Below are 12,355 nucleotides of genomic sequence, written 5' to 3'. Positions count from 1 at the left end.
AAGTAGAACAGCTATTCCTGGGGGAGGAGAGGTGTAATTGTGCTGGGAACAATTATTCTCATCATTCTGTCTTCTTTCTGGGCTTGTGAAAGAATGGAAGCTGCCTGTTTCTCAGGACCAATTTCCAATTTTGCGGAGACTGACACCTGACAAGATGATTTCCAGTCACTTCCAGATCAGCCCCTCCGCCACCATTTCTCTTTAACATCTCCCGTGTTAGGCTGGTGATAAAAGTTCATGGTTCAAACCTCCTGGGTCTCTGGGGTGCTCTTTGTGGTTAGAACTGCTTAGCGGAAGGAAAACTGCCACTCTTTATCTTCTTTTATTAGGAAACGGTGACAGGACTGTTGGTGTGCTGAATGTCAAATGCCAAAAGAAAGAGAAAAAACTGTAACAGCCACACAGTGTGAGATGGGAGGGAAGGAACTGCTCAGGCGTGCAAAGGCATAAAGCCCAGAGATCCGACAATGGCCATAAAATCCTAAAGTTGCATTTAGTTCACAAGCAAGTGCTCTTAATTTGGTGGGGCAAAGAGTCAAACTTTCTGTTGTGCATGGGATTCGTGATGGATCTAAAAGCAATGGGGGTTGGAAGAGAGGCTGGACTTGAATCAGAGTGAACGAGAGTTTACTCCTTTTCTGTATGTTCCCAAATCTAAATAATCTTCCCACCCAGTGACATAGTTTAAACCAACGTTTTTCAACCTTGGCAATGTTAAGGTGTCTGGACTTCAACTCCCAGAATTCCCCAGCCAGCATGCTGGCTGGGGAATTCTGGGAGTTCAAGTCCACACCTCTTAAAATGGCCAGGGTTGAAAAACACTGGTTTAAATAACAGCACCTGTAGCCAGAAAGATGTTTTATGGTGAGTCCAGCTATTTTTATTCCCCCATATTTCCTTTCTGGTGAGGTGGACCAGAGTTTTGTGAAGCTCGTTTCGATCAGAAAATGGTGTATCAGGGAAATGTCCTCCCTCCATTTTGATTTACTGTCATCCCGGGTTTCCCTGTGTGACCTGAAATTAACCATGGACCTAAAACCACTTCAGGATTCTACTTCCCAAAAAGTGATAGCCCAAGCAAATATGCATTGGAGCATGTACAGAAAGCCTCTGGCTGTTGGAGAACCATTTGCCTATCTAGGATTTGGATGAAAATCTTCGAGGTTTAGCAACCCTTCCAAGAAATCTTAGTTTCCTGCTTTTAGTTTCCTCCTGCTTGAAAATCATCCAGTAAAAGCAAAAAGGGACTACTGTGAGGTACTGAATTTTATACTGCTGGACAGAGAAACTCTGCTTTTCCCCTCCTTTCTAATTCATATGCAATTGGAGGAAAGAGAAATGTCTCTAGAAATCGCTTCAGAGGAGAAGAGCATTTGAACATAAATGCTGTTTGTGCAGCGGAGTCCCTGATATTATTTAGGGATGAAGAGACCGAGGGCTGTGTGTGTGAATGTCTTGTATTTGATTGTCCTATAATCAACCCACCATCCCCTTACCTTTCCCTGTTTCCATGAAATCCCAAGGGAAAGCATTAGGAAACAAACAAGAATAGAACAACACAATGTCCTAGGATGCCCCCCACACTTAATTAATATTAGGGCCAAAGGCATGTTGGAATGGTACCAATTTTACTTGCTTGCAAAATGCAAGGAGGGTTGGGGGCCGCATGTACTTGTGGTGGGAGGGAGTTCCAAAGAGTGGGGGCTCCTAGAAAGATGGCCTCTTGTCTGGTCTGTATTTCATGTACCTCACAAGAAGGACTCTCAAGAGGGCCTCTCTAGACATCCAGAGAGGAGGGAGAGATTCATCACCTTGTGTATCCCAGGTGTTGCCCTAGCTAGGGCAGCCTTTCTCTACCTTTTAACCCTGGAGGAACCCTTGAAATATTTTTTGGGCCTTGGGGAACCCCTGCACATTCAGGCTCAAACAGAGGCCAGAAGCTACAAAATTATAGAATTTTTTTATGGGTAGGCCTGTAGATATGCATGAACAGTGTTCTTAAACTGAAAACAAAGAATGAAACTTTCCTCTTTACTGTGAAGTTGCCCGAATTTGAAATAATTTTTTAAATAAACCGTGATCTCCCAGGGAATCCCTAGGGACCTCTCACGGAACCCTAGGGTGCCACGGAACCCAGACTGAGAAACCCTGGGCTAGGGCTTTGAAGGGAACTAGTGACACAGAATTATGCACTGTGGAACAGTAAACTCCCCACGCGGAGTGAGCAGGCATTTCTTTTTTCTCCTGGGATGCAGAGTTTTGGTGCGGCCTGGGAAGGAAACAGCCCCACCTCTCCTTAATTGGAGAGGCTGCCCCATAAAAGGGAACCGAAAGCAAGCACGGGGTCGGGGTCGAGCCCGGAAGACAGCAGGGAAGCGGGAAAGAGAAACTACGGCTCAAGGGCGAGCAGCTCAGCAGCGTCTTCAGACAGCGAAAGCAAACTTCAATTCTTGGAGCGGCAAGACCGCTGAGAGGCAGAGCTGAGAGACGGGGAGGAAAAGAGGCCGAGGAGAGTGTGCAGAGCCAGCTCCCGACCGAGAGGGCTGTGGCTGCTGGGGAGGGAGAAAACCCCATTCGCACGTCTATGAAAATGTGAACAGGGTTTGGCTAAGGGAGCTGAAGACCTGGGGAAATAGAGTGAAGAACTAGTTAACTTAGGAAAAGTGTTATACATCTATAAGAGTCACAGTTTACTATATCTACTACAGTGTTTCTCAATCTTGACAACTTCAAGCTGTGTAGACTACAACTCCCAGAATTCCCCAGCCAGTTATCTATCTATAACACTCAGTTTACTATATCTACTACAGTGTTTCTCAACCTTGGCCACTTCAAGCTCTGTGGACTTCAACTCCCAGAAATCCCATGGCTGGCTGGGGAATTCTGGGAGTTGAAGTGGCCAAGGTTGAGAAACACTGATTTACTATAATACTGTATTTCCTGAAGTTGTAATATGTTCAGTGTAAGAGCTGAAGGAGGTTAGCTACTCAATAGGAACACAATGGCCAGCAGTCTGCTGAGGTGGCAGGTCTTGACAGACAGACAGACAGACAGACAGACAGACCGATCACCCATTGCCCCATCCTGCCTTTTCACTACAAACCCACATCCACTACAGACTTCTCTTCTTCCCCACCGCTCACAACTCTTCCAACCCCGTGCTTCCTTTTCTCCCTCCATACACCATACTTTAACTACTCCTTTTCCCATTGCCTCCCTCTTCCTAGCAGATTAATCAGTGGCTTGGACGGACTGCAGATCCAGAACGAGCGCACTCGCTCCATATTGCTCTTCACAAACGTTACTGCTCGGCATTATGGGAATTACACCTGCCTGGCTTCGAACAACCTGGGCTCCTACAATGTCAGCTTACGGCTTATCAGTGAGTCTTTCCTCCTCCTTGTCTTCTCATACTTTGCAAAGTACTGGGGCTTAACCTTTGCACCGTCAACAGTAACTTTTAGGAGCCAAGTGCCTTGTTGTACCTGGAGGAGACCTCACCTGGAGGCCCTCTGGTTAGGTTGTTGTTCCTTCAAGCAGAGGGCATGTGAGAACAGCAAGAAGGTGGAGGAAATTCTGCATGTTTTCACTCAAAAAAAAAAAAGCCAGTGTATGTAGGGAGTCTGAGATGTAAGCCTCACCTTGGAGTACAAACTTGTTGAGAGTAGACAGTGTCAGGCAAGGTGTGCAAAGCACTTAATTTTTTTCTTTTAATCTTTTCAGTCATGCCCGATTCTTGGAGTCTGCCTGGACAAATCCCTGCAGTTTTCTTGGCAGGTTTTTCAGAAGTGGTTTGCCATTGCCTTCTTCCTAGGGCTGAAAGAGAGTGACTGGCCCAAGGTCACCCAGCTGGCTTCGTTCCTAAGGCGGGACTAGAACTCCCGGTCTCCTGGTTTCTAGCCTGGCACCTTAACCACTAGGCCAAGCTGGCTCTCTAACTTAATTTTAAGGACATTCTAAGGATGTTCCAAGGATCTGTATCAGATTCTGGCTTGAATCAGGCCAAAGCAGACTGATATTTTCAAACTTTTGGGAAGGATTGGCCCTGTGAAACAACCAACACAAATAGGTGTAAAAAAACAAAAAGCTAATCTTGGCCTTTGTTTTCCCCACATACAGAAAATGCTGTGTTTCAAGTGGGGCAGGAAATGAATGATAGCCACATCTGCCTTTTAATTGTGGGGAATGGTCTAATAGGCGTTCCCCAATCACAGAGCTCAGGGATATAATGTCTCAATAACGCTGCATGCTTTCTCTGCTGTTGACTGTGTCTCATTTAATACAGAATGTTTGAAAAATGTTTGCTGAGTCCAGCAACATCTGTTGGGTGGAGGGCAAAAAGGTCAAGTTGGTGGCCATGACCATGCAATCAAAGCCCCACCCTTGTTATGTATATACATGATACATATTAAAATAAAGGGTGGGCTTTGACTTTTTTGACCCTGTCTTGGATGTCCCTGATTGAGTCAATGAGAAAGCAAAGGTTTCTTCCATGCAGTCTAACTATAAGGAGGTGGCTCCTTCCTTCCTTCCTTCCTTCCTTCCTGCCTGCCTGCCTGCCTGCCTGCCTGCCTGCCTGCCTGCCTGCCTGCCTGCCTGCCTGCCTTCCTTCCTTCTTTCCTTCCTTCCTTCCTTCTTTCTCTCAAGTTGCTAGGGAGGAGACTTTTTTTTTTAACACCAACAATAAATGAAACTTCACTTTTAGGGAGCCAGCCTGTGGCCCAAAGGTCAGATACAGCCCTCTGACAGATTTCAAGAACTTTCTTCAGAGGACCAATTGAGGGCTCTAATCATTTGAAGAGAGTTTTTTAAAGGGCCATATTTGGCCCTTGGGTGCAAACACAGGTTTACCTTTGTTTTGAAAGTTAAGTTTCATTTATTGTTGTTATTGTTTTTTGCCAGTCTTTCTTGCTAGAATTTAATTGTCCATGGAGCCTTACTTCTTTTTTCAGACTATTTCTCCCCATTTCCTCTTTCACTGTAATTAAGTTTGATATTGAAGCCCAGTTCATTTTTATGTTCATTTACAAGTCTATATATCTATCAATCATCTATAGCTTATTGTTCTGCCTCACTGGATTTTCTTTGTTAAAAAGCCCTTTTTCTGGTATGTGGTCTTTCATTTAGTTTAGTTTGTGTGCGGTGAGCAAATTTTATTTTGTAGACACTGCTACAAGTGATCTTGTGGGCATAACTTTAATAATATATACTTCATGCTTCAACAATGCATAATACTTTAACTTATTATTTATATAGTTATGAAGGCAGTTGGTAATGGTAGCAAGCTACATCGGATCTCCTTTGACTGAAGGCTTAGAAGCAACATGGTTGTTGGCATGGCCTGTGCCCAGCAGAGGCCCTCCTACTTGTTTTTTTACAATCCCTCCCTGCCCCACCCCCCAGAAAAAAAATCTAGTGTTTGCCAGAAGGCTTCATGCTTTAGACCGGACATAGCACTTTCATCTCAACTCTGAGAATGCTGCTAGTGGGAGGAATTATGACCTGTGGAGGCTGACCAGATCCTAATTCAGGTTCAACCATAAATCAGGTCAGATTGTCTCCAAATTATCCCAGAACCTTTGTGTTCTTGGAAATAATGAAAACCTCCTGAAGGGGTGTCCCTTTCTAGCTTGGAAGACCTTCAGCCTCCCCTTTCATTGGCCTATTTCCTCACCTTTTTGAAGGTAACCCTTGACAATTTCTCTTGGGGGTTCTAATATTGCAGCTCAGAAATGGACTTTGCCCTCCTTTTCATCCCCATCCTTTAGGTGGGAGTAGATTTTAGGGGTCCCTAGCTGCTCATTGAAACAAGAGCACCACCAACAATGGCAACCTCCATTTTTCTTTTTCTCCCAGGACCGGGTTCCCTGGACAATGTAGCAGTGGCCAGCACAGAACCTCCTTTCTTCTTGGGTCTGCTGTCATCTGTTTTTGTGACTCTGTTGTTTAAGATTTAGGGCACCTGGGAAACAATGCAGAACAAGGAAATGGAAACAGGTGAAAGGGAAAGAATCCAAGAGAGGGGGAGAAAGAGAGGAAGACATCTCTACTTTCTGGAAAAAATGAAGAAAGAGAGAGAGAGAGAGAAAGAGAGAGAGAGAAATGAAATTGATCAAGAACCCATCACTGTGAGGGATAGAAGAAAACAAACAAAACAACAACAAAAATATGCATTTGTTTCTACCACCATTTCTCTTCACACTTCATCTCAGACACTTTTGGTTGAAATACTTGTGGTTTAACACAACTGAAAAGACACAGGGCTCTAACGGTTGATGGCAACGCCTCGGTCCCCACCCCCTCAAGCTCTGCGGTTTAAGAGAGATCTCCTCTTCCTTGGGCCAATCAGCCTTTTGAATGCACGGAACCCGGAATGGTGATTCCACAAAGGGTTGTTTGATTATTGTCATTATTATTATTATTATTATTGATTTCCTTTGTTCTTTTGCTCTTTTTTCTGGTGGAAATTTCTCACCAGGAGGCTACATTTAAGAGGTTCCTTTTCTTATTTTCTGGGTTGAGAATCTTGGCATTTATTTAACCAGATTATTTCAGGTGGTATGGGCCAGTTTAGCAGCCTAGGACCAGGCAGAGACTCAGTAATCTTGGCAGGTCCTGGAGCCTGGGCTGTGAAGCTGTCCTTGTCTGTGCCCTCATGAGGAAGATTGGCATCGGTTCAACTCAACCCATGAAAGTGGCCCAACATCCAGCATTTGGGGTTGCATCTCAGCGGTTGACAGGATCCTCTTTGACGTGCTGCCATTTCAGCCTCTATGGAAGAAGGATGAAACAAACCTGCTGAATTTTTCAGGCATGACATTTAAGCTATTGGGGTAAGAATGACTTCTGCCAATAACGATTATTACAGGTAATTTTCTGTTGTCTAGAGTCAAAGACTAAGAAATAGGAATTGATGGTTTGGCTCTTTGATGGCCCTGGGAATTTCCTTGCTTTTTACCTTTGGGGGTATATTATTCACTGGAAAACCGTGGCTTGGGACATCTGCCAGCGCTTTAATTCACTTCTGTTTTCCTTTCTTTTCTTTTGCACTTTTCACAAAACCTTTTTCCTACTTCTGACAACTCATGTCACTCCTTTACACACTTAATGACTGAACTGCTCCTCTCTCAGCTGTAGATTTTCTTGACCATGCCCTGAAAGGTTTTCCTTATTTCTGTCTCTATTCTGATTTGTTTTTAAATTTATTTTCATTTCCCTGAGAAATACTCTGAAGTTCTTCTTGTTGATTGCACCTTGGAATACCGGAGTTCAAACACTATCTTTCAGATGGCGTAATAATCACAGGTGTGCTTATTCAGTACTGCATTTGCAAACAGCTCAATGTGTGCAGTAGGGTGTAGAAATTAGCATCCAGAGATGCCATGCAAAAATGTAAATGCTTGTCATCCTTCCAGTTGCAAAGACAAACTTGAGAGTCTGTCAAAAGATTCTTCTGCTGACATAGCAAGCCCAAACTTCTTTCTTGTGATCTTGCTTACAGTGGTGGGTTTATAATGTTAAACCAATAAGGTTGATAATGGCTTAATTCACACCATCTCTTTAACCATGTTACTGAATTAACCCATTTTCTGAGATTGCACAATATATTAAACTGTAAACGAATCCAAATGGCCTGGCTTCACACAACACCTAAAAGAATTAGCCAGGATTGAAATTTATCAAATGTAGCATGCTGTGTGAATGTAAGCACTAGGTCCTTATCTGACTTGGTTAAACATGTTGTGTGAATACAGCTAACATGCTGCCCTCCCCAAGAAGAGATGGTTTGAAAAGGAGGATTTTTGGGTGGCAAATGCACTCATCCTACTTTTGCTTCTGGAAATAGTTTACCAGGTTTCTGCCTTGTGTGAGGTTGAAATTAGAGGTGACAGAAGACAAATGGCTCCTGCTGAAAACTAGAGTAAGATGCATGAGACAAGGTCTGTCAAGCAAAGATGGAATTGCTTCCATAAATCTTTGGGGATTGCCTTCCTCTGGCTCTGTTCACACAACATAGGTAGCCTGGTTATACAATTTATCCATTTCTTGGGTTTACACAGTAAACGAACCAAATGGATGGGATTCACACAATGTATCAGATCATTTAGTAAAAAAAAAAAGAGAATCAAGATTAAAAGTCACCAAGGTTGGCATGTCATCTGAATACCATCCACTGGATTTGTAACTGACCTAGATGAATGGGTTAGGCCGACCCAGGCACGAAACACTCATGCTAAACTTCTCTCTGTGTATGGAAAGGACCTGCCTGTCTCCACACAGAAGGAAACATTCGGTAGAAAAATCCCTATCGCAAATGCGTAACTCTGAGAGGTAACGTTTTAGAGACAGGAAAGTTTGGGAAGGAAATAGAATGGGTTCTCTTGAGGTCTTCGTGGGTGGATAAGTAGACCTTACGGGGTAGATCTGTCTCACAGGCCAAGATTTCCCTGTATCCCAGGCATGTGTAATTGAATTTATTGAATTCCCCACCCATTCCAGTACTTTCATCAGAGACAGTTTTTTTTTCCTAACACAATTTTGTATCCTAACATACCGTAAGTAGTAGAAGGGCACCGTTTCTGAACATGCTGGGAGGAAGATAATGGAAATGCACCAGGAATGGTTGATTTAATTGTAGTTGCATTTTTAATATATATATATATATATATATATATATATATATATATAATTAAGAATTATTTCATACCATATTGATTTAATTGTAGTTGCATTTTTAATATATATATATATATATATATATATATATAAAATTAAGAATTATTTCATACCATATTGATTTAATTGTAGTTGCATTTTTATATATATATATATATATATATATATATATATATATATATATAAATTAAGAATTATTTCATACCATAAAAGACAAATCAAAAGGAAGAAAGGGAAAGAAAGAAAGAAAAAGAGAGGAAATTTAAAAAGTACAAGGAAAGAAAAAGTTAAGAAATATAAGCATGACTTCCAACCTTCTTTTCAACAGATAATTACACTCTTATTATCCCTTCTCCCTCTTAAATGTTATATAATTATAGTTGCATCTTGTTGGCCTTGTCTCCGGCAACTTTCCTGTGATTGGTGCAGCTTTCTATTTCTCTGCTGGGTTTGACACCACCATGTTTAGATGTGGGGGTCTCTGCACTCATGATGCTGCGGAGGGAAAGCTGAAAATGTTATGCCATCATATCCAGGACTCTCTTCTTAGTACTTCAGATCACTGATGGAGAAAGAGGTGAAGAAGGAAATACAGGGGAATGCAATCGTGCATTTTCTGTGAAGTATCCTCCACCCATCCTTGACCAAAAGTGAAGATGTGTTCACATATTTTATTTCTACAGCATAGGAATGAAAGCTTCCAGTTTTCCTAACCGCTCATGTCTGTTTCCAGGATAAAGCATGCAAAGTATGCAAAAATAAGTATGTGAATGTATTCTATTTGCACCATTTACTTAAGTTGTTAGACTTTGGCTTTTCTCGACCCCAGAATTTAATTAGTATTATGCAGGTATCCGATGTTTAGCTCACATTTAAACACAGATTGTTCTGCTCAATGCAGCTTAGTAGAAACCACAGTGAGAGAAACGTCATTGGATGTGAACATGTAAGTAGAAGTCAGCTGTCTGAACTCTGAGTTTTCCTTTGGCAAGTTTTTAGCCATGATAACGATGACAATAGGCTTGAGAATTGGCATGCAGTTCGGTCCCCTAGGTCCTGCCTCCTTGACCCTCCCCTCAACTAGCAAAACTTATGCAAAGAAAGTTTGCTTTTAAAATGGGGTAAGTTATGCAAAATGAGAGGACAACTTGGTTAGCTTGCATAGTTTGTGCAATTGGCAAAACCCAGCTTTTCCTTCTACCTTGATGCAGAATTTCTGGTATTCAGGTGGACAGTACAGGGAGCCCTAGATATAATCAAGAATGTGTGCACGTACCCAGTAAAAGCCTGGCATTGATGGGCTGTTTTCTTCTTCAGCTTCATGGCATTGCAGAATCCTGTTGTTCGAGTGTTTGGCAGGAGCATTTATTTATTTTATTTATTTATTTCTCATATTTTTACACCATCTCCAGTTCCTTTTCCTGTTCCTTTTATTCTTACCTTTATTAGGCAACTGTTGTCATTCAACTTTCCTTAGCCTGATTGTGTGTTACAAGGCAAAGCATCTGGAGAGTTCCAGATTTGGGGGGAATGTCTTGAGTTGCAAGACATACTGAGGAGCAGGGAGGAGAAGAGAACAGAATCCAGGAAAGGAGATTGGGGTGAAAACTGGGGATGCCATAACTATGCATTTAGCAGAAAGGGGAAGGTGTAGCTTGTGAACCCCCTGCTTAAGTCCCAGGTTTTTTTCCAGGGGAAAAAAAAATCTGGTTTGAACTGGCAGTTCTCCAAGACTGTGGTCATTTGCATACATAAGGATTAGGTCTGGGTTTACTGATAAACCTCCGGGAGATTTGCAGTAGGTCACAAGGATTTCTGATTCCTGCATTTTTAATACTTATAGAATTAAAGGAAAAAAGGAAAAAGTGACAGTAACACAGGCCTGAAATGAGACTGGCCTAATAAAGAAAGCTTAAAACAGCCAAGAAGATGTTGGGGGTGTGGATGTAGTATGTGCTTTATTCAGTTTGGAATATGTCTTTGCATACACATAGGCTCCCTGCTCTGACATCTGGATCGTGTTGTTTGAGGAAGAGAGGAAATAAGCCTTGCAAATCTGAAATCTGCCCCCCCCCCTGGTTTAGATTGCCACCATACTTCTTTTGAGCTACTGATGTAACACCCAGTTTTTTTCTTGCAGAAGAGGAAAATGGAGGAGAAAAATTATTTGTGATAGTGACCATTCTGCTCAGTTTAGTTTTTATATTCACAGGGGTGGTTTGGCCCTTTGGACATCTCAGTCATTCAGAACACAACCTCTGTAGACATTAGAGCTTCCCAGAGTGATTAGCTATGATAACATCCAATGCATATCCTCTTATTATTTTATCTTTGATGAGCTACTAGGATGGAAAATCCAGTTGTTCCAAACCACAGATCTCATAAACTTCAGCCAGCATTACTTTTGGTCCGTAGAGGGGTCAAAAATTCAGGATGGCAATTGCAACTGTGTGATCAAAAGTGCACAGTACATGTAAACGAGAGGCAGGCCTTTGATTGCACTGTCATGGCCATCTTGATTGTTTTACTCCCCCTGTGGATGTCCCTGGGTCAGGGATAATGAAAAGTGCCTTCTGAAATATTAAGAGGACACTAACTTCCATAGGATAGCCAGTAGCACTCAAGAAAAGTCAAAATAATTTCCTAACATTGCACCAGAACTGTGTATTGAGATAGCTTCCCTAACTGTTCACTACAGTAATTACACATGAAATGGATAATTACACCAGTACATGCAGATACTTCCATGTGGGTGAATGTAGTGGGTATATGTAGTGTGTCTGTACATGAGGGTAACAAGTTTCCCCTACAGAATTAGCTGATTCAATGAAAGAAATCCTCACCTGGTGTCATCAGATTACTTTCCCAGAAGAAGGTAATGCCAAATCCTTTCTATTACCCCCCCAAACTTCCAGTACACTGTAGTTGTGTCCATGAATCACCAAGAACTGAACTTAATTTGTAGGAGGCCTCTCTTAACTGGTATCTGATGTAGTTAGTTTCATCAGCTATTAGCTGGCACTGTGGAAAAGACATGAAAGCTAAAGACCTCATCCAATTAAGTTCAGCTTCTGGTTAAAGACATCCATGTGCTTATCTTGGCCACAATATGGAAGTGGTTTACAATCGCCTTCTTCCAGAATTCAATTTATTTGTTTATGGTGACAGACCAAAGAAACCCCCCCCCCCCATTTTTTTATTCTTCTCAGCCCAACAAAGAGCCCTGGAATTCTCAGGTAGCCCCTCATTCAAGTTCTACTCAGGGACAACCCTGCTCGGCTTCAGAGATCAGCAGCTCTCAGAGAGATGGTGCTGCTATTGGCTGAGGAATGGCATGGATTAAGGAAAGCTACAATAGGGGCTCGCTTCTGGATGAACATGCATAAACTTACGTTACCAGGGAAGATGCAGTAAGTAAGGAGGAGAACAGACCAGGTGAATAACCAGGCATTTCATCCCTTCAAATAACCGTGTCTTCCCCCATCACTTCCTTTCTCCATGATGTGTATCTGCTTATGAGATAAGGAGAAGACTACATCATCGCCCAGATTTTCAACATGTTCTGGTCTGTCACTGGCTTTCCTTGGGTTAAGTCTTGGCATCTGTTGTTTTTTGGGGCCAGGTTAACGGGGAAGGCTGTCATGGCAGGAAGACATGCCTTGTATGCAGATCTCCGCCC

The 12,355-nt window shown here is 42.4% G+C and overlaps 1 protein-coding gene across 2 annotated transcripts in view; it reads left to right on the top strand.

Moving 5' to 3' along the window:
* IGLON5 (IgLON family member 5) overlaps positions 1–6,556 on the top strand; it is a 91,763-nt gene extending 85,207 nt beyond the window's left edge. The window contains exons 7-8 of one of the 2 annotated variants that reach the window (XM_063312214.1): positions 3,231–3,382; positions 5,857–6,556. In XM_063312214.1, coding sequence (XP_063168284.1) covers positions 3,231–3,382; positions 5,857–5,957 — 253 coding nt within the window. In that variant the 3' untranslated portion in view covers positions 5,958–6,556. Of the gene's footprint in view, positions 1–3,227; positions 3,383–5,856 lie in introns of both variants that reach the window. The other variant, XM_063312213.1, reaches the window with a different exon arrangement.
* Positions 6,557–12,355: the final 5,799 nt, after the last annotated feature.

This window comes from Candoia aspera, chromosome 10 (genome assembly GCF_035149785.1).
Source record: "Candoia aspera isolate rCanAsp1 chromosome 10, rCanAsp1.hap2, whole genome shotgun sequence".
Lineage (NCBI taxonomy): Eukaryota > Metazoa > Chordata > Lepidosauria > Squamata > Boidae > Candoia > Candoia aspera.
The sequence above is the reverse complement of the archived record's forward strand: the minus strand, read 5'-3'. Positions and strand labels throughout refer to the sequence as shown.